Genomic DNA, 22802 nt, shown 5'->3' with positions numbered 1-22802 from the left:
TCAGCTGTTTCCAGTCTTTGTGCTAAATGGCTGCTGGGATAGGCTTAAATAGATGATTCAGAAAAAACAAAATCCACATTAGGAGTGGCGAAGTCAGTCAACCCAACAGAGATGCTATGGAACGACTTGAAGAGAGTCACACACGAGGCGTCCAAAGAATATGACAGAGCTAAAGCAGTTCTGCAGAAAGAATGGGCTAAGATTCCTCTTGAACGATGTGCAGCTCTGATCCACAGCTACAGGAAGTTATTATTTCCAGGGGTTCACATACTTTTTCCACTAGCACTATGAGGTTTTTATGGTTGTTCTCAATAAAGACATGAGACACTGAATTTTTAAATGTGTAAAAGTTGTCTGAGTTTATCTTTCCACACTTTTTGTAGCAGTCTCCGTTTCACTAGCTGATTATATAGCAAGTGGCCTAGATAAGGCAATAGGGAGGAAGTAGATGTCATAAAGAGTGCAGAAAGTCATTGAGCAGGAAATTGTCTATATTTAGGATGTCGCAGCATTGGACTGGCTCTGTGACTGATCTTCCCTATCCATCCTCAACTTTCTGTATGTCTCTGAGAGTCTGGAGCAGATCTTTACCCCATTCAGTAATCGTGATCTCATCACAGAGGTCAGTCCAGATTGCACACCTTGCAACACAATTTGTTGAAAACCGCTGGTGAAAGTGAACTTTTCTTGGTGCTCTTATGGTTAATAGCAGCCAGCTTGAGGTTATTCATCCTTTTAAAATTTCCTACTGGTTCCTAAACACTTGCCTCAGCAGAAAATGCTGGTTTACTGTGTCACACATTGACATCCTCTGGCACAGCTGTAGAGTACGAACCACCCTGGAACGTGCTCTGGGCTTGAAACCAGCAGCCAGTGCCAGACCCATATAGCCGGTCTTTGTTGTGTGCCACGTGGATTATTCCAAGAGCCTCAACCCAAATATCTCTGCCACAGAGCTACGAGGGGTTTTGACTTCCCCATTTTCCCTAGTAGTGCATTTTTTCCTGGCCTCACCATCATTTAGTTAACCCCTTCACTCCATGGTGTCTGCAGCATGAGACAGATGTTCTGGTAAAAAACCCCTCACAAAACTCAATTGTACATTTTGCACATTAATGCAACTTCCCTGAACGCGAAATGAGAAGGATCTGAACTTGAAATGGTGGAAGGCTGATATTTTTGGGCATTGAAAAGAAATGTCTCAACAATTGTTGCTTAAAAATTTTTTAGACAGAGTCCATCGCATACATCGTTCAGACGAGCTTGATATGTTAGATGAACCTTTCAAATAGTTGAGCAGAACAAAAAAACAGATTGCATCAGAAAAAGATGGATATATTTGATATCATTGTAAATAATAAAAAAGTAAATTAGTGTGTATAAATCTGCTGCTCAAAAATAGTCCCTAGGAAAGAGACGACTTATCCCGTTGTTATTAAAAACAACAGTGTCCAGCATTTCACAGAAGTTATGAAGAAATCATTAGAGTTTTTTTTTTACTTGTGTCCCATTGTTCATTTGTATGTGAATGTTTGTGAACATGCCTTCACTCCATTAAAATATCTAGCTCCTTCTTGCTGAACATCCCATCCCGGTGGCATAATGATGAAAGAAGTTTTAGAGTTAGAAACAGAGATATACTGTAACATGGCAGAGGAAAGTTTAATACCATCCAGTTACATGTAATTGCCAAACTTGAACATCAGGAGGTAAGTAAGAAATCACTGAAGTCGTCTTCTAAAGGGTTAATACTATGACAATAATTATAATACTAATACTACTAATAATACTTGTAATACTTTCATGTACATATTCAACAATTTGGTGTACACGTGATTTATTTATGAAATAGAACAATCTTACACTAATGTTTGTAGAAAATGTATAACTGCACAAGTATACAAAAACATTTACAATTTGTGCATTGCACACTCTCCACAAAATAAAACCAAACTGAGAGGAACATCAGTAACATACAGACTAATGACAACGAGGTTGTACACTGACACGTCCTGGATCCGCACGGTACAGTCACACAGTCACACTTTGTTTTTAGAGACCGTCGTCTGGAATCCTTTTCAACCAACAATGTAAAGTTTCACAACATCCGTACGAGATATATATAGATGACTAGAGAATGAATGAAAAAGCTATTTTGTAAAATGTTCTCGCTGTACTTGTCCTTCATGACTCCATCACACACAATGACTGACTGTTAAACTCACACTCACAGCTGTTCATTGGTTGCGTCTCTTGGTGCTTGGTACACAACATTAGATCTACCATGAATCAGGCGCCTAAAAACGCAGTCATATTTATTTTACTACCATTTCAACTGATGTTGAACTGTCAATATCAAGCAAGAAAAAGATGCTTGTCGCCCAGTTTGCAGCTAATTTTGATGATGGCTGATTTATAACAACCTATATATGCGGAGTATGATGACTGGCATAATGAACCAAAGTGATGAACAATGATGTCCTGTCTGGACACATATGAAAATAAACACTGTGCATTTTTTAACCTACACATTGAATGAAAATGTAACTTTCTGTGGCAACTGCTATCACATACTGCACATAAACACTTACTGATTTTATATATGTAATTATTTAAAGCACTGTTGAAGTTAATTTGTTCCCAAAGGTTGACTCTGCTATTTATCTTTAAGATTTAAAAACCTAAAAAGTAAAGGACATGCATGACAACACTAGAATTCAATACTATAATGTGTTATCTTGGCTGTTTGTGAAGTTCAATAATGAGTTTTGTCAGTGTAAACAAATAAATAATTATTTACAATCTCTAAAAAAAAAACTGCAAACAAACAAAACAAGCAAAGCATAAATAATTTACAAAAGGAATTATAATACAGACTTAGTATAAACATCTTTGGCACTTAATCAAATGGCTTATTTAAATTGTTCACTCAAGTTCTCCATTAAAAACACATTCAGGATAAACAGAAGGAGCAGAAATAGTAATGGACTGAGACAGCTAAATGATTATGCTTTGGTTACAGTTTATGTTTGTCAGGCAATTGTATGATCAGTCTGATTTTACCTCTTAATCCCAAAACACAGAAGCATATTAAAAAACATAACAACCAAGTCACTTACAAGTTATAAAACATTGGAAACTGTAGGAAAGCACATACAGCATGTAAGTGGTTGTACAATGAATCGTTAAAAAATGTAGACATAGGTACACTGGTTATAATTAGATATTCTGCAGAGGCTGGTTTTATAACTTGTCCACTCCAATCCATTTTTTTTTTCTTTCCCAGACTGGGAAATGTGTATTAGTCACTAAAAAACTGAAATCAGCCATGGTTTCCTCTCCAGTGGAAGGACCATGACAAAACATAGGAAAGTACGGAAAGTCTCATTTACGTTGAAATGCGATGATGTGATGTTTACTTTAAGATTGTCCTCTTTCGCCTTCTGATGTTTTTCTATCCAACTTGATTCAGTTATCTGTGGAAAGATTGAGAAAATAGGTTCCATTACCACCACATTTATATATTCGACCCCCAGATTCACAGAGTCCACAAAGTACGAGCGTGCAACAACAACATGTGCACTGCGTGCGTCCAAAAGCGTGTCTTCAGTAGCATGGCTGTGATTGTGAAAAGGCTGCAGGCTAATTTTCCACTGTTTAGCACTCAACAGAAGATCTCAAGTCCTTGGATCAACACACAAGGCCAGTTAAAATGCATCTGAGACATTGTACATGGGCAAGCTGACAAACAGAAACATAGCGTGACTCTTTTTCTTGCTTCAGCCAACACACAACAAATAACCCTCATCATTACCTTGTAAACACTGTTGGCAAATCCGGCTTATCTGAGGTTTGAAAAAGATGTTCAAGGTTTAAAAACTCACATTATTTAAATATGGATGTTTTCTCTTTCACACTTTCTGATGTTTGTATGTAGCCACACATGTGGACTACACTTCTTTACATGCTTCCCTAATACATAAGCATCTGTACACTGCAGGTAGGCTGCAATGTGTACAACTGCTTACAGTACTTTTACATAAAATGTGTAGGTTAAATATTTCTCCCAATAGCATCATCAGGAGGTGTTGTTTTAATGTCAGCTGGAGGAGTTCTGGTCCACAAGTTGGCCAAGATTGAAACTTCCGGATGCAACCGGATGACATCATCTTAACTAAAAACCCTCTAGATGATGTCATCTGTGTTTCAACTAGAATAATAGATATTTTGGCATCTGAGAGTTGTAACTAAAGCATTCAACGCACATTCTTTGGATTTGTTTTTAATATTTTACAGTTGTGAATTATACATTTTACTCGAAAAACCTCAATTAAACAAGTCAAAACTAATCCAGCAATGCTTTCTGCATATACTAAACATGGTGATTAATAATGTTGTTGATGTTCTAATATTATACATGCACACACATACACATCATTATTAATATTTCTAAAACAAAACAGAAACACCGGTGACAGTGCTTATACTAACCTCTGCACTCATACTTGAGGTCGGAGAAGAACACCAGCTCTTGTGAGAAGACAAACAGGCCTAACCTTCCTCCAGCAAATGTCTTGTCATAAACTGGCCCTGAGTCAGCCATGATCTGTTTACCTTCATAGACCACAACCCTGCAAAGCAAAGGTCAAACATGATGCTTTATGTACTTTTAATTGTTCTCTCACTGCTTTTCTGTTGAGTATGAGTCTGTATGAGTGACTACATGAAATAATCAAAATACACAGTGCAGCTCTGGTTCGACTTAATTTCTTACCTTATAAAACCAGTCTTCGGTCTGTGGATGAGATGCCACCTGTAAGCTGTGTAATCCTTCCAACCAATGTTTTTGGGATCGTGCCACAGAGTACGCACCTATGCAAAACAGTATTAACATCACATAGCATCAAAAAGTTCTACAGATTTTAAAACAGACTCAAAAGCATTCATACTACAGCCCACCTGTCCGGGAGTGTTGCCCGTGTGCCACAAAGCATTCCTGAGGTTCTCCCCACTGCCTGTGGTCGAGTTGACTACTTTGAGTGAAACTCCAGAAATGCCAAAAGCCTTGGAGGGCTTGTCCTCCCAGTAAGTCTGTGTGATCTGCTTCCACATCACTACATAAAAGCGCCCACTTGACTGGTAGCCAAACACAAAGCCTGCATAGTCGTCATCTCTATCTGTGTTCACGTACATGGTTCCGCTGAAGTCCACAGCACTGAACTCATCAAAACCTGTCATGTGAAAGAAAGGAGGTGATAAATCCTGAGGCTTTTGAGTCAAATTAAGTTTCAAATCTGTTGAAGATCTGCAAATAAAAACATAAAATGGTTGCTGTGGAGTAAATGTGTGTACTGCTCACCTACTGCAATGCCTGGGTCAGAATTGGCAGTCTGAACCAACTCTTTGCCCTGGTGTCTGACCACCCAGTTGGGATCAATTTGAGTGGTTCCCTTAGGATCCAGGTGGACCATCTGGAACTTCCTGAAATCGGTGGCAGTGATGGCATTGTTCTCTGGGCACACATCAAGAATATCTGGGATACTGTCATTGTCAAAGTCATCTTTGCAGGCATCCCCTCTTCCATCACCTGTTAAAAATATAAATATGTTTGACCTCATTTAAATTAGACACTCGTGATATAAACACATTTTCTACCACACGTTGGAAAGATGTTTATGTCACAATACTTTGGGTGTGCAGTGAGTGCTGAGCAGCTCCACTAAGTTCATATGAAAATGAATGGAAAAATAACAATTCCTCCTAGGAAAGTGGCTTTAATACTTTTGCCAAGTATACTAAGGCATATCATCCATCTTTTCATGCTGTGACAACTTCCAATGATACTTGTAAGTATCTGAAGCCTGAAGTCTATTATAGCCAGACTGCGGGCCAGGAGCTCACAGTAGAAAGGACGCCAGTTGCTAATGAAGGCCACTGCGTGTAAGCAGATCGCTGCTTTCTGTCATCATCTTAGTTACTGCACAAGGGGCTAACACGATTCTATCAAATAAACACCATCTGACAAGCTGTGAAGAGTGTGAAAGCGTCAGCTCCCTGTTTGTGGTCTGTTTCCAGTTACAGACAGCTGTGCAAACTCCAGGTAACCCTGCACAAATTGGGCACTGTGGAGTAATCACGAGCAAAGCCTAAAGGAAAGAAAAGCTTCAGAGCCTGGCGTGTGCCCTCCTGGACAGCACACTGAAGTCATTCAAAATGACATCACCCATGCCAACCCTGTCGTTGACTCTTTCCACAGTCACCATATTTCACACTTGCTGCAATGAAACTAATTGCTAACTGTGAAAACATCTGACAGAGAGCAAAGCGAAGCCAAACGTGAACATCACTCAGTGGTGAACTACTACTTGGTGACAAAACAAAATATGAATCAAGCCACAAATTATCAATTCTCAGTATGACAAGTACAACCACAGTTGTCCTCACATGAGGACAAATCATATTAACTTACTGTGCAGGCATCACGTAATAAACCAGTCATACTAAATTAATAGTGGTAACTAACTATTGGTCTCAAGTCAAATTTTAGGCCAACACAGAAAAAAACAACAACTACTGAATGGGATTATTGTGTCTAAGCAACAAAATAAACTTTTACTTCCTTATGTTCTGACATTTCTGCATTGAACAGTGTGTACATGTATACTGCTGAGCAAATTTGCAAAACATGAACAACACACTTGAAGGTGCCTGACATGTAAACCAATGAAGGTTACGTCCTCACCATCAGTGTCCAACTGATCTTCATTGGGTGTTAGTCTGCAGTTGTCCTTGTCATCAGGTATCCCATCATTATCATCATCATAGTCACATGCGTCGCCTTTGCCGTCTTTGTCATGATCAGCCTGATTGGCATTGGCCACATAGGGACAGTTGTCCAGGTTGTTCTGATGGCCATCTTCATCGATGTCCTGGTTATTGTCACACTGATCTCCTACCAGGTCATTGTCGACATCAGTCTGTCAAATGAGGAACATATGTCCACAGTTTAAACAGTTCCTGTGCCACCTCTTGTGCTGAAATGTGTCATCACGTGCAGTGTGGTGCAGTACCTGGTCAGGGTTGTGCAACAATGGACAGTTGTCACACTGGTCACCAACTCCATCCATGTCAGTGTCCTTCTGGTCAGTGTTGTACACGTAGGGGCAGTTGTCGTTCTCATTGAGAATGCCTGAGACAAAAGGGAAGTTTAATTTAAGTTATAAATATAATTCTGTAAGAATTAACCACGACAGATGTATGGATTAGTGTATTTAATCTGTTTAAACTTAGGTGTTTTACCATCTCCATCAATGTCCACTGCACAGGCATCCCCTTCTCCATTATTGTCGGTATCTATTTGAGCAGGATTGTGTTCATATGGGCAGTTGTCGCAGCGGTCGCCAACTTCATCCTTGTCAAAGTCAAACTGGCGAGGATTATAGAGGAGTGGGCAGTTGTCCTGTGGTGGGAAGTATACGCTTGTTAGGGAATTCTTTTATTATTTGATCATCAAACAAACTGTGTCCATGTATTTAAAACTCAATTACCCTCTCATCCAAAATTCCATCGTTGTCATCGTCCTTGTCACAAGCATCCCCTTGACCGTCTTTGTCAAAGTCCTCTTGTCCAGAGTTGGGAAGACTGGGGCAGTTATCCTGAAATAACAGCAGGAAGTTCAGACAAGTTACAGGTCACAACTGTTTTGATTCACCGCCGAATACGTTGCATCAGATAAGGTGACAGAGTTCAATGGAATACCTTCTTGCAGTGATAAGTGGCGTTTGCACCACAAACAAGGTTCTGATTGGGCCAGCCATCCAAGTCCGAGTCTTCTCCACAAAGGAAGCCATCTCCAGCGTAACCAGTCCTACACTCACACTTGTACATCGGGTCACTGAAGTGGCTGATGTAGATGCATTCGGCATATTTGTGACAGTTGTGGGTCCTGTCCTTGCATGGATTTTCAGGCTCGCACACCTAAGGGAAAAAGGAGGTGGAAGGTGAAACTATACTGTGAGAAACATCAACACCAATGGATGTGATCTGCCTGGAAAATAAAGAAAAAATCCCAAATGCGGGGCAGCTCTGGGCAGAGTTGAGTTTATAAAATCTCAGTTAATGCATCATACATCCCGCTACGAGCCACCGCTGCCCCTTTATTGCTGCACAAGGTATTCACAGCTGCCACACATTACCAGAGGATCAACATTACTCCAGTTTGGATGCCACTGCATGAGCTCATAGAGCACCGAGTGACAGCAAGCGCAGACCTTGATCAAAACTGTGGAATGGAGCCCCTTAATGCCAGCAATGAGACAATTCCCCTCTTCCCAAATCAATTAGTGAAATTGGGGCATCAGATCAAAGACAAGCAGCTGAAGAGGCCAAAGAGTGACCAAATTGTCCATGAGGAATATTATGCAAGTGCTGGTCACTGGCAATGGGACTTTTTCAGTTTTCCAGGAATCTGTAAAGTAAGTGATCATGAAGAAGAAGAAATGTGACATATGGCATGTCATTATCTTTTTTAACAAGAGTGAAAAGTGGAAATACTCGTTTGTTTAACACGTGTGCAGAGCCACAGTGAAAGCTGCAAGTATGTAACTTTTTTGAACAACAAATATTTTCTTCTTAAGCTTTTTGGGTGAGTTTTTCCCTTTTATGCCAAAGGGTGAATACCCAAATAACAGACAGATAATACTGGCTCTTTATACAATCTATAAATCTAGCACAGTCAGTGTCCAGAGACAGGCACAACTATCCTATCCTAACCTGTTATGAGTTACCCAACTCTCCTCACTCTCCCTGTGCCTGCTGATGCTGGGTCAAGGTGAGTCACATTTGTGTACGGTGGCCCACGGCTTTGCCTCCAACACTGTTCAAACCCTCTCTGCAAGAATGAAGCTTATAAATCACACGAGCTGCTTCTTCCATGATTCATAAATTTGGATCTGACATACAAAAATGTATACAACTGCTTTTGAAGATTTGCCTGCAGCTACCTTTAACACATGTGGTTCTAACTACAGAACCCCTGTTTGAATGGCACCCAATCAGTAGTCTGGCACGGGCAGCAATTTCACTTCACCTGTTTGTTCTGCTTGGCTGCCTCCACACCCATACCAAAAGGCTGTGTGCCCTTGTAGCGCTTTGGACAGGGAAGGCAGTGGAAACCTGGATCGGTGTTGACGCAGCGCTGAGCTCCGCTCACTTTGTAACAAACATCAGACACCATGTCACACTGAAGGAAGCAAAGATATAGAACAAAACACAAACAACAGTTACAAGGATGAAGTCTTCAATAGAAGTGTGGTTTATGCACATAAGAAAAACAGGAACTCTTACCTCATTAATGTCTTCACAGTGGGTACCATTTCCACGGAAACCAGCAGGACATGGGCCACACTCCCAGGATCCATCTGGAGAACTGTTGCAATCCACTCCGCCAAAGCATGGGTTAGACAGACAGCCATCTGCGAGACAAGAACAGAAACAAATGATGGAACAGATTAAATGGTTTAACTTTCATTTCTAATGGTTTTTAGCAATTGATTCTTCAAGATAAAGCCTCGCCAGTTGGGACATAATATACTCTGCTTTGACAATATGAACTCATGATCCAGATTTAAACGGCTGCTTCAACAAAATTACATAAAGACATACATCTTCTGACTTTAAGGTCTTAACTGTTTGCACACATTGAAATTGTGTCCTAATAAAATCCAAGAGAGTTAAAGGACCACACTAAAGTCAATGGGATTCATTCTCTGGAGTCAGTCAATGTCTGTATATAATTTTATATCTGTAAAATCTGTCCCTGGAGCTTTGCTTCCACGGATAAAAACATAACGTAGAGTGATGGTACTCACCAATAGGACATTGCTTTTTGTTACAACTGTCGCTGTCATTGGCTTCTCCCATACACTTCTTTCCGCCATACTGAGGCTGAGGGCTGTTGCACTCGCGCACCCGAGTTTTGATTCCCCCTCCACATGTTGCTGAGCAGATTGCCCATGGAGACCATGGACCCCAACCACCATCGACTAAGACAGAGAGATGTAGATGATGATCAGCAGTTACTCCACAAATATTTCAATTCTTTGTTTAAACATGTAAGAATTTAAGATCTGAAAAGCAACCAGAGTCAGAAGCTCGGAATGTAACATTGAAAATAGAAAACACTTGTTTGTTGAGGATCAAGATTTTCCTAAAAGACAGGAGGCCAAAACACATGAGGAATATTGCCTGAAGGGAGCCACGAGACATGAGGAGGTCTGGTTGTTTGACGTGGACGCTAGCTGCTGTAAGTGAGAAGCTGTCCTCAGAGAAAACAATACTCACTGGGACACGGCTCGGCTGTGCAGCGCTGAGTCTCTCTCCCACTTCCCTCACAGTCTTTGCCGCCAAGCTGAGGCACAGGAGCATTGCAGTGTCGTATCCTGGTAATCTGTCCTTCCCCACAGGTCACTGAGCAGGAAGACCAGGGAGACCACAAACTCCACCCACCGTCCTGGCGAACTGTGTATCAAACATTAAACAAACCAGGCTGTGATCAGCAAAACACATACAGCATGTCCTCTACACCTGTATTCAGCCAAATAGCTACAGACATGAATAATTAGCAAAAGGCAAAAAAAAAAGGTCCGCTACATTTTCTTTAAGTAAACATTATGTGTTCTTGGCACAGATAGCTCAGTTTCAAAGACGTTCAAAGATGCATGCGCCAGTATTTATGTCATTGTGGGTAAACTGTCCTCCAGCGGTTAGACTGACTCAGTCACTCACCCAGATGCAGTGTATGGTTAATTGCAGGTCGTAAGACATGTTAATCCCACAATCGATCAAACACCAATTCAACATTTAAGCATCCAGCACAAATGTAGCAAAATCTTGTGAGATCCCATCTCATACACGGTACAGCTAATGATCACATTCATTAAGATTTTATATTTTTGCATGGCAGACAATAGTGAGTCATTGCACTGTGGAATACCCCCTCAGCCAATGATTTATTTGGAATTAACTTCGGCTGGGCACACCCTGCAACTCAACTGTGCAGTCCAGCTCTTCACTCGGGTTTGGCCTTAGTCAGATGGATCCATTTTCAACAGATTTATGGAGCTGTGAACTGAGTCTTTTGCACTGCAAAGGATCGCATCTCATATTTAACTCAGTGCCGAGCTTTTCCACAGTCTTCATCAGTTCCTCCCCTCCCATATGTCATGTTGTTTGTTTGTTTTAGATTACTGTGTAGTTGTGGTAATGGCAGACACATACTTTGATCAAGATATCATCAGCACTAAGGAGTTTACTACTGAATGCAAGATATTTAAATCAATGAAAGCATGACAGGAGATAAAGTCTCACCGCGGCTGTCACATTTCCCCAAGCTGCACTTGCGGGTCTGGATAGAAGGTCCAGGGCAGGGGTTACTGGTTGCATCACATGAGCGACCCCTCTGTTGAGTCCCTGTCCCGCAGGTGACTGTGCACTCTGTCCACTCTGACCAAGGGGACCAGCCATCCTCACTGTCTTTAGCTGGAAGAAGTACAGGCACAAATAACTTTTTTTATTATATTACACAACTAACACACCCATATCTACTTCTTGTTAAAATGGAATAAGTTCTAGAAAAAAAAAAATGACTCGACTATTTCTTGTTGATGTCAGCCTGTTTATCACATCACCTCATCTGAAAAACCCACAATAACCATCCTGACTTTCTTATATTCATCCAATAAATATGTGGTTGACTCACAAAAACAAACTGGCTGCAAAAGGTCTGTGGTATTAAAATTTTAACATGTGTGGAATATTGTTTTTATGGCATATTGCAACGTTAATTTAAAATAGCATGCACGAGTAAAAGCTTGTGCGAGTTTATAATCGTGTTTATGCAGTGAGTGCAGCCGCTATTTGCTGTGACTACTTACGCATACACACGGGGCAGCACTCGCCGTCGATAAATGTGGGGCTGGCACAGGCCACAGGCGTGCACGTAATTTGGTGACAGACAATCTTGGACTCCTGTCATTAATAAATTTTAACAATATATCAAGATCATGGATATCAGCAATGAATCCGTGTGTATTTTGACATGACTTAACACTACCTGGCAAGTACATTTGGTGCAGCTGTCTACAACCCAGTCTTCCTTATCGTCAAACAGGCGACCATCCTGCCAGCACATGTTTTTCTCTTTAGGGTTTTTCATCCTCCCAAGGACCTCCTTCATGACTGTGTTCTCCTCTGTCTGAACATACAGCAGCAGACAGATTTGCAGTCAGCAAAGAGATCAGCCAGCAGTGACTCGGAAACACTCGTGATAAAGTTACAGTGAATTCAGCTGAAAACGTGAAGGTATACACCTGCTGACAAAGTAGTTCATTTAAGAGAACAAGAGTGAGGTTACTTCTCACAGAGGTTTAAGTTTGAATTTTGTACAGCAAAGTAAGATCATTTATGTTCAAAACAGTTGAGTTAAAGTGCAAACATGAGAAATACAACCACCACTGTCGATATATAAACCTCTCCAGGTCTGTTAACACTGTCTGAAGGTAGACAGCATCATATCGCTCTGAGACATCTCACCAGGGAAAGTGGGTCAGGGGAAACTTAAATGAACCAGAAAATGACTGATTTCTCTCAAAAACAGCTGCACAAAAAAGCCATTGCAGCGCCTTAATGAGAAGATGGTTTAAATGAGCTTCACATTGCCACAAATTGCACAAAGACTACACTTCCTTGGAATTCTAAAGTTTCTATGAAAATAGCCCATTGAAAAGTGCTGCTTAGCTATGCACACAGCAACCTCCACCCCAATTGGAGACCAGGGGATCTCTGGCTGGACTTTCCAACACTTGGAAACTGTCAGTCTAAAAACCGCTGCCAAAGGTTTGTGTGTCTATGTGTTTGTGTGTGTGTGTGTGTGTGTGTGTGTGTCCTCCTGTTGGAAAAATGAGGCAGCAGTGTGCAGCACTAGAGTCTAAGACACCACTCGGTCTGGAAGAGCCTCAGGGACCCTTCTCATCCCAGCCGTTTTTTTTCCCCCCAAAGTTCATGCCCAGACTCTCCTATTGCTAGGTGGCTCCCAGAGGAAATACATGGACTATTTAAACACAGCCACACATTAGACTGGACTCCGTTGCTGCCAGGGGAACACTTCCTATGTCCACATGTAACATGTCATAAAAACTGTCTGACTCATGCTGCCACAGATAGCAGGAGTCAAATGGGTTCAGCCATCACAGGACTCTATAAACAGTCCTGCGGCTACTTAGTGTTTGCTTTCAAACCAGTTTAGGTTACCTAGTAACCCAATTCAAACCTCTTACTTTCTGGCTGCCACACTATGACTTATTTTCATAAAATGTCAGTTTTTTCTAAAATGTTCATTTTGGTCCCTTGCACAGACACAGATTCTGACATTTTTCAGATTCATTCCTGGAACTGGTCTGGAAACTAGAGAGAAACTGGCAGAAGCTCATCTAAAACAAACACGAGTCCAGATTATGCTGATTTACACCATGTAAGAGAGAATCAGTCAAGTTACCACATTTGTCACTTGTCCTACTTACCACTTTTTGCAAACCGTCAATGAGGTTACTGACGACAACGCGAAGGCCTTTGAGCTCCTGGAACATGGTGCTAAGTTCCTCGCAGGAGCGTTCACACATGTCTCCACCCACCTCATCTGTCTTCTGACCTATAACGTTTGTCGTGATGGAGGGACTTACGTCCAGTATTTCTCTGCTCTCGCTCACAGTATTAGCGCCATCTGGAGGGACGTAAAAAGAAACAGCGGTGTAAATGAACAAGCAAGCAAATGAATGGAGATGGAAAACATATTTCAGACATATGATAACTGAAACATGACAACTCTGATCAGGGAATCAGGGATCGGGGAGCGATTTCCTGTTTTTCCCAAGTGAGCCAAAACACCACAACAATACCGTGATTACAATGTTTACTGTATCTCCAAAAGCAGATGTTCGGTCAGTGGTGTTTGATTTGAAAAGTGTATCCGTTTGAAATGGCGACGGTAAATCTTTCATCATAGGATGACAGCAGGGTTGGCGGTGGGAGCAGATGGCACCGCACAAAAAGCAGAAATCTTGGTGTTCCTCAAGTGATGAGGAAACCACACAGTTCTCATAAATCTCCATGTCCTTTTAGACAAGTGGACACTTCCTATATGAACTTAACAGACTGGAGTGACCACAGCGATGGATTTACAAGAAGCCTGTGAAGCTTATGGTCTTGTCCTTACAGCTCATCAGTAGCCCAGGGACTAGAGATACCCTTGTCTGGATGTCAACACACTGGTGTGAAAATCCCTTGAGCTGCCACATTTGTCATTCATTACTAACATGGAGTGTATGACTGAAACCTACTGGCTCATTTGAAGAGTCTTGTGAGGCTAATGTTGAGTCTTTCTTGCACAATCTGAAAATGTGGAGCAGGAAGTCCAGCCCAGAGTAACGTGTCTGCCAGCTGTGTACAACAGGACAGGGCCACTTCTGTGGGGCGGAGTTGGAATGAACCCTTATAAAATTCTATGCATCTATCCTTTACATGACATCTCCACTGACCTCTTCTTAAACCAGTGAACTCCAGCTGGAACATAATGAACTTTATAAATGTGTGATGCAGAAAACACATATCAGATCCTCATGTCTCCTGTCTCCTGTCATTCAGCCAAAGCACATACTGCACAGTATATGCAACTGCCTTGGATCTTGTTTTGTAAATTGGTGAAGATTAATAGCAGACTCGGGACTCTAAATCCGAGAGTCATCCAAATGTCCCAGTGATGTCCCAGTGTAGCTAGTGCTATGTTTTCTTTTCTCTTCAGTCTGCTGGATTCATTCAACTCTCTGGAGAGCTTCATGCTGTGTGCGCATGTTAAGGCGCGCTTGATCGTCTGTGAAAGCAGTTACACATTCTTCCCTGTCTAACAGACATATTCTATTTTCTCAAAGCAGATAGGGGAAATATTTAAAAAGGAAAAAAAAAAGGCTTAGGTCATTTTAATGTTGCTCATTAATGTTCAACATGACAGTTTTTATGAGCGTGGGTTGTGTGGGCTCATCGGTACAGTTTGCCATTAAAGTTGCAACCAGTGCAGAACTTTGGCTGGTACCAGGCAGCGTGTAGAAAACTTCCAGGCCTTGGTGACATTTGTTAAACAAATAAACTCATTCAGCTGGAATTCAACACCGCTTGTGGCAACAGAAGTGCAACAACTGCTCTGTCACGCACAAACACATAAACCGCATATGGATTTGCTTTGTCACAGTGAACCAAAGGCACAGTTTGAAGATCGGGTTGACCCCTTGGCTTTGTCTTAAAGGATGATTACCCATCTACTCAGGTATCTGTATCTTTTTAGTTGCAGTCGCTCTTTGGGTGCGCCCCACTGTAGCTCAAGAGCTACCATTCCTCATGTGAGCAAAGCAACCCAATAGGCCAGTTCATGACTTCACTGTGTGTGTGTGTGTGTCTGCATGTTTGTGTGTGCAGCTGGAAGTTGAAGCTCCCCACTCTGCAGTATAGCATTCACTTTCTCTTTTCTATTTTCTTTCCCAGGGCTTTATCCTGACTCGTCTGCCAATTAAAATAAATGTAAGCATGTGCACATCCTTTCGATCACCAAAAACTCTGTGCTTCTATGACATGAAGGACTGGTGGGAGATCTTACCATATATCAAATCTGCAAACCTTCTCGCCCACTTAAAAAAGAGCCAAATCTATTCAAAGGGAGTCGACTGAGAATGCCAAACTGTTCGGTCTGGAAAGTTGCTGTGGTTGATAGTTAACAAAACACAGATACCATACTTTGGAGAATTGCATGTGAACGAGTTTCCCAATCACATCTGTGAGGTATCAGACTTGAAACTGTTTGCTAATGTAATTATTTTGACTCATTTTTTGGATTGTGAACATCACAGAAAGAGAAGTGGCTCCCACTGATGTAATATAGCCAGAGCTATTGAATAAATGCTTGTTTTAACACCACTAATTAACCACAAAAATCCACTCTCACCTTCCTTCGTGACCTCACAGTCTCTGCTCAGGAGGATGTCTTCCACTGGGGTGTCGAAGATGAAACGCACATTCTGCAGAAGACCCTGTTTGGTAAGAGAAGACAGGTTTTAATCATAATAGTTATGGTCCGTATTATATATGGTATTGTGGCTACTTTGGCATATTTCAGAAGTGTCATATGAAGTAGCTTTACCCACTTACTGCAATTCAACAATGCATTGGGAAACAGACACACACACACACATTCAAACACAGAAGTTCCCTCGTGACCCTGTCAAACACATTCACAGTCATTTTTAAACACAGGAGCAATTTGAGTCTAAATTTGGAGTAGTTTCCACAGAAAAAGACCAGGGCAACACAGAGTCACTCTGCCAACACTTTAGTTAGTTTCTACTTCTGGAAACTAATGTTTAAAAAGCAGAGCTAGAAAAGTTCCCAGATCTTGGGAAATCCTTGTCTAGCTTCCAAAAAGCCGTAGTCTCCGTCTTACCCTGAAGTGGTTCTCCCGGCTGGATCCCCTTGCAACATACATGCGGTTTCCTTCAGCCTTCAGGTGCTCATAGAAAGGTTCATCCAGGATGAAGCTGTCCATAAGGGTGCAGCCCACAAACAGGTGTGCATTTTCCCCGTGAACATAAAGTGTGATATTCTTCCACTGTGAGTCAGACAGGTCCACATCCTCGAATGAAACCACATTCTGTGAGCCATCCACCCAATACACCAGGTCCAGAGTGTTGGCTCGTCCATTGGACACGATCTCAAAATGCCTCTGGCCATCAGGTCCCTCCAAACCAATCAGGGTGCCCCGAGAGGCGCGGTCCTGACGTATGTTGGCCACAAACACAAAGCCCTCATTGTTTTGCATCTGCTGTAGTATTTGTTTGAGTATTGGGGTGCTCACTGGAGGGAGATGGTCGAAGCGAATGAAGCGGTAAGCAGGGATATCTGAGTTTTGGCCCCGGAACTGTTTGGCCCCCACGGTCTTGCGTGTGATGTGGCTGATTTCAAATAAGTCAAATGATGTTACATCCTCCTGCTCACCATCTACAGATGACAGGAGAGGAAATGCACAGTTAGGCCTACTTCAAGTGGAAATGATGCTCTTTTATTAACAGAATTGTTATTTTTAAAACAAAGGAACAACTGCAAAGAAAGCAAATGTTTCAATCACATCACCTTGGTGGGGTTTCTAGCACTGAATTAGTTTGAATAATAAAGATAATTATCCATTATAAACTTTTCTATTATTATTAATGAATGAATTTACACATGAACAAATTTTCCACTCACCTTGTGGTAATGCGTGGAGGAAGGTAAATGATAACAGCAGCAAGAAGAGACTTCTCCTGAGTATCATATCTCCTTAAAACAGCAAAAAAACAAAAATGGTTTCTGTGCGTTTTTTTTTTATTTTTTTTATATCGTTAGTTACCCACTAAATAACTGGAACAAAAGTACAAGACAGAAATCGCACAAATGACTTCTGGCAGCATCACTGGCTCTATGATGTATTGATCTTATAGTCTACTCTATTGACTGCCGGGAACTGCTTTTCACATTTAATTTGCTGCGCCCGTAAACGCGTCTCATTCTTTATTTGCGCACTCTCGATGCAGAGAAGTTTAACAATGAAGATCACTGCGGCGTTCAACTTACCTGACTAAGGCAGCCTTTTATTTTAAAAGTCAGTCAGATATCCGACAAAGAAAAGAAAGTTTCAGCCTGGTAAAAAAAAAAAAAAAACAACAACTTCTGCGATGATGTGATGATGTGAGCCGATGATGAAATGAATGACAAGTTGCGTCTCCTGTAAACCTCGTGCGTAAAGTCCACTTTGGTTCACCGTATCCACAGTCTGGAGGAGTTGAGGCAGTGACTGAGGAACCCACCTCCCTCCTCTTACATAGAGGCTCACAGAAAGCCTGTCAATCAAACTCTTTTGGGTATGAACCGTTTGTCGTCGGCTGTTAAGACACAGAGTTACATAATTACGCGTAATTTTCATACCCGTGCTCACACACAGAGGCTGGTATGAGGGATTCGTGACCCCTCCTCTCCTCCCCTCCTCTCTCTCTCTCTCTCTCTCTCTCTCTCTCTCTCTCTCTGTCTCTCACACACCGTGATGCCCACAATGCCCTAGGCTGCCTTTCAAACCGACCTTCACTCTCTGTCTGGAGCTAGTTCACTTTCATGGGGCAATGGTGATGAGTCAACCAAAAGCACGATGATAAGCAGTTGCTTAGGTGCTCTTCATAAATGTGTTGGTATTCATTAAATAACGAAACAAGTACAATTCAATATATAGTACAATTGCCCATAAAACAAGATGCAGACACCAGGAAAAGCTTTTGTGCAATTTATAGGTAATTGTATGTATCATCATCATCTGTATCACTGTTGGAAACTTGTACAATATCAATAACTCAAAGTATGAATCCCAGCTATGTCTGCAATGTGGAATAAAATAGAGCATGAAAACGTCTCTACTCATCTCTAAAACAATAGATGCTTTGGATGCGTCCATATAGCTGGCAAGCAGTGTCATGAGTCTGGAGTATATCAGGTATTTGCCAAGGCTTCGTACTGCGGTGTCAGGGAAAGAAAGGCTGATAGAGTGATCATAGGGCTGGAATTGGGTACATTTTTGTGTACCAATAGGATACGTCTCAGGGATGGTTTACGTCAATTGGAAATGTGCATTCCATTTAGAGGAAAAGAAGGGGGTGAAGAACAGACAGTTTCTTCCCAAATGGGGCGCCTGCCTTTCAACAACATGGATTCACTAACCTGACAGAAATTAGAAACAGTAGCAGACAGTTTGTCAGACACACAGGAATGCTGATGATAAAAGCGTTCTGTAATGACCAGAGAACAAATGTCAGGGGTGGAAAAGGTTCAAACGCTCCATAGACTTGGACTCATTAAGTGGTATAGTGGCAGTTTGTTTTCATCTATTTGATTATGTTTAAATCATTAGGCATCAATAAAGCCAGATTTGGAAGAAGAAGAGGTCTCAGTGGCTGTTTTAGGATAAAGTTTGATCTAATAGTAACCATATTCTCAAATTACAAACTCCTCTTTCAAAACTACAAGACAACTTTCCGTGCTAGCTTCCACTAAGCTTTGATTTCCAAGATCTGCGTTTAGCCACTTTTACAATTCTGAAACGCCACTACTGAGTAATGATGCTTTAGCAGAGAAGGGGGAAATATTTACGATAAAAAGTCAACTTTGGGATGCTCGCCACGGCTTAAACAGAGCAGAGCTTGCACAGAGCGAATGTAGACAGTGCAGGGAAATTTTAAGGTCATGTAATGTTTACAAATGAGTAGAAAGGAATAAAAGGTAGCCACAAATTAATGTCAGATTTGTTTATACCAAACTATGTCATAGAGAGAGAGTGATTGACACACTAATCTTATATCTTGCTCAACAGGCAGCTCGGATCTCAATCACTTTTAGGAGAAACTTTCTAGGTCATCTGGACCACACCACGATCCAGCGCTTACCTGGAACGCAGAAATAAAATCCACACATTTGCGGTGTCCTGTATTAATACAAACACCAGATATGTGGATGAGCCATGACATGAAGGTGATGGATGTAAGTTAGGTTGATAAACAACTATAGTTTCCAATGCTCGTCTCCAACTTGTGACTTCATTGTGGAGGTTTATGTGTTCTTAACAGAAAAAAAAAAAAAAAAAAGGTTCAGTGTGACTCAGGAGCACTAGCCAAAAAGGAAATCTGGCACCTGAAATGTTTAAAGTACTGAGAACTGGAGAGAGTGACACATGTAGCATGCAAATCTCACATCTTCTGTAAAATACAATAGTTTTGGGAATGAGGAAAATAAAGAGCTTAGTTAGAAACGGTCTTTCTGGTTAAGATTTACTTCGAATAGCCCATTTAAGTTTATCATGCCAAAAGTTGAGTAATGCAAATGAAACAAATTTGGCCAGAATGGCTGGCACTGTAAAATTTCCTTGCATAATCTCCCTAATGGAATGGCAGCGCTGTTTGCATGACAGTTGCACTATAATGTACAGTATGCATTTAAAGAACTGGAAAGAGATGCTACTGTCCTCATTACTCATTCGCTGTGCTCTTCACTAACCACAGTCATTACTGGTGTTAGTTTGCCTGTGGTTATGGCATCACATGACTCTTTGCTGCTCCAAAACCAATGTGGCTGTTCCCCTCCCCACTCAGCTACACTGTAGTCTGTTTGGAGACGGATTTTTTAACATTATCAGTGGTGGTCTTCAGTTTGTTATTGTTTCTTTCGAAACGTTTCAGACTTCTGCATGCCCACTAACTAGCAGTCTTGTCAAATTCAATCAAACTTTTTTTTTTTGTAAAGCACATGGGTGGCACAGGAAGGGATTCTTCTTAGTGCTACGACAACCAGAAAAAAACTGATTTCAATCTGTCGACAATTAAGGAAGAAGTCATGCTAGAATAGACTGAATGGCATCAGGTGCTGGCAGGATGCTTCACTCATTCATTCACTCGTCTTGATTCATGCTGACTTGTTTGCTGCTGCACCTTCCTCTACAAATACATTCTTACCTTGTTCGAAACACATGTGACTCTCCCTCCCGACCCAGTAATTTGTTGTGTCTAGTGCTCAGTAGGAATAGATGGCATGCTTCCACACAAAGTGAATGTGGTAAACATTATACTTGCTAAACATCAGCGTGTTAGTAATGTGTTAATGTCAGCATGCTGCATATTTATCCAAATGCACTGCTGTGCTGTAAGTAGCCTACAGCCTGCTGCTAGAGCTAGCACGGCTGTAGACAATTGTTCAAAGACATTGTCTGCAAAGGAAGATTGAGGATTTAGACATTTTCTTCGAGACTTCTCACAATAGCAATTTTCACTGTCACAATATTATACCGTTTCCTTTGCCAAACACATTTCAGTTAAATTTCCCTGTCACTGACTTCATTTGTTTTTGTGTCTTACCCAAATTTAAACATTTCAGAGCTCCGGCTTATTTTCGTTCAGCAAACTTTAGACAAAATGAATCTTCTTACCATGCTTGTTATTTGTCCTGATGACACAGTTTAATGTTTATGGCTGATGTATGGCACCACATCACAGAAACCACCAAACAAAGCCTCGGGGCTGCAGGCAGTTCTGGAAAACTGAGATAGAAATAGATATTCACTGTGTGAACCGATGCCAGATTGCTATTTCACGACAAAAGCACCAATTATGTGCATTTACTGGCTTATGCGATGTCATTTATGAACACTAGAGTCTCTCTTATGCATAAAATAACACCATGATTACATTGATATCCCTCAACTTCCTGAACTACCACCACAACGTCCTGCCTAAAAGTCCTGTTTAAGATATTGTTACAGCTACAGCAGTTCATTTACAACATTTGACTCACTGGGCAGAAAAACAAAACTTCCCAAATTGTTCTTTCACATTTTGCAAATCAGTTGAGAAAAACACTGCAGGACCTCCAGATTGACTTTCTGGCTTACTGTGTACTAACACACTAATGGTGCCCATTGGCCACCCTAAACAATACAGGAGCTATGGTGTATGTATTGATTATATGTATTAACATAGATATAGACAGAGTTTTTAAACTAAAAGCAGGACTTGCAAAATAGACAATAGGTTTCCAGGATACCACATGTTTGCTCTCAAAGCATCTAATTCCAGTTTTCATATGAAAATGGCTCACATGCCTTGGCTTAGAGCAGGCATTACATCAAAGTGAGATAACCAATGTTTGACTTGTTCTCTCAAAGGTTTATATGTCAGCTTTGTGGGTGGGATTTGTTGATACATGATTTGTAAATTCAGCACAACAGAATATTTCCTGGGTGATATTATATGGGATCATAACAACATTTGCTATTTTACTGTCACAAAGAGCACAAAGTCAGACGCAGACCTGCCAAGCCTGTGTTTGTGCTTCTCCAATATCCTAAGCGGAAAGATGAACACAGCAAACCTTGTTTGCTTTCTTTGTTGCCTACAGGTCTGCTGGAGGATGGCAAGCTGTGAGAACCCCATTAAAAGTCTGCTGGTTGGTCATGTTTAGCGAGGGTCAAACACTGCCAGCTTTACACAATGTTGCCTGTCAAAGTGATGTAATCAGACTTTAGTCAAATCAGTGGCTTAGGACTTGTTCCCAGATGTGTATTTGAACCACTGAACTTGAACACAAGCAGAATCTCCCCAAAGTGCAGTTCTGGTTGGGATAAAATTTTCCAGAAAATGCATAAAATTAAAGGAAAAACTAATTAATATTAAGGTTTCCATAAACGTACATCGACTCGTACTTACTTAGGTTAATGGGTGGGAGATTACACCAGCGCAATTTTGCTTCCACCCTCTTTTCACAAAATTGCATTTTCATTTCTGAGATGCAATCATTTGGTAATCGCTTCCAGATTCCCATTTTCCTCCTTGAGCTGGTGGGATGTGTAGAGTTATGGCAGAGCACTAAGATATATTGAGGAAAGTTACAAGATCTTAAGAAGTCATTTCACAGAATACATGCGCAAGAATGACTAAAAAATCTACAGGGAACAACAACTTGGGACCCAGAAGAAGATTGATGTGTATGGACAGTGAATGCAAGGACCATGAACAGTGTTATGTGAGAGAGAACAAAGTGAGAGTGAGCGTGTCTTCAGTGTAGGAGAAGGAAGGAGGAGGAGGAGGAGGAGGAGGAGGAGGAGGAGGAGGAGGAGGAGGAGGAGGAGCTCTGGCCTTGGG

General features: G+C 41.3%; 1 protein-coding gene across 2 annotated transcripts; it reads right to left on the bottom strand.

Moving 5' to 3' along the window:
* Positions 1 to 1820: 1820 nt before the first annotated feature.
* Positions 1821 to 17756, bottom strand: thbs2a (thrombospondin 2a). Of its 2 annotated transcripts, XM_026356430.1 has the most exons (23): positions 17707 to 17756; positions 17341 to 17412; positions 16541 to 17094; positions 16046 to 16130; positions 13578 to 13777; positions 12113 to 12253; positions 11934 to 12027; positions 11368 to 11538; positions 10342 to 10518; positions 9870 to 10043; positions 9346 to 9473; positions 9089 to 9241; positions 7759 to 7977; positions 7548 to 7655; positions 7300 to 7459; positions 7071 to 7189; positions 6743 to 6977; positions 5360 to 5587; positions 4960 to 5231; positions 4775 to 4872; positions 4492 to 4631; positions 3815 to 3845; positions 1821 to 3476 (listed from the first exon to the last, which is right to left on the bottom strand). In XM_026356430.1, the coding sequence occupies exons 2-23, from the start codon at positions 17405 to 17407 to the stop codon at positions 3473 to 3475; spliced, it is 3558 nt and encodes a 1185-aa protein (XP_026212215.1). In that variant the 5' UTR covers positions 17408 to 17412; positions 17707 to 17756; the 3' UTR covers positions 1821 to 3472. The 2 variants fall into 2 exon arrangements, with proteins under 2 accessions (XP_026212215.1, XP_026212216.1); XM_026356431.1 differs by lacking the exon at positions 3815 to 3845.
* Between the last annotated feature and the right edge of the window lie 5046 nt (positions 17757 to 22802).

The sequence above is a fragment of the Anabas testudineus genome, chromosome 15 (genome assembly GCF_900324465.2).
Source record: "Anabas testudineus chromosome 15, fAnaTes1.2, whole genome shotgun sequence".
NCBI lineage: Eukaryota > Metazoa > Chordata > Actinopteri > Anabantiformes > Anabantidae > Anabas > Anabas testudineus.
The sequence above is the reverse complement of the archived record's forward strand: the minus strand, read 5'-3'. Positions and strand labels throughout refer to the sequence as shown.

Bases quoted from the DNA above. Each gene is read 5' to 3' on its own strand.
- thbs2a (XM_026356430.1), bottom strand. From the start codon at position 17,407: ATGATACTCAGGAGAAGTCTCTTCTTGCTGCTGTTATCATTTACCTTC. The intron at 16,131-16,540 runs GTAAGACGGAGA...CTTACCAAACAG, and splicing joins GCCGGGAGAACCACTTCAGG to GGTCTTCTGCAGAATGTGCG. The intron at 6,978-7,070 runs GTACTGCACCAC...CTCATTTGACAG, and splicing joins TGTTGCACAACCCTGACCAG to ACTGATGTCGACAATGACCT.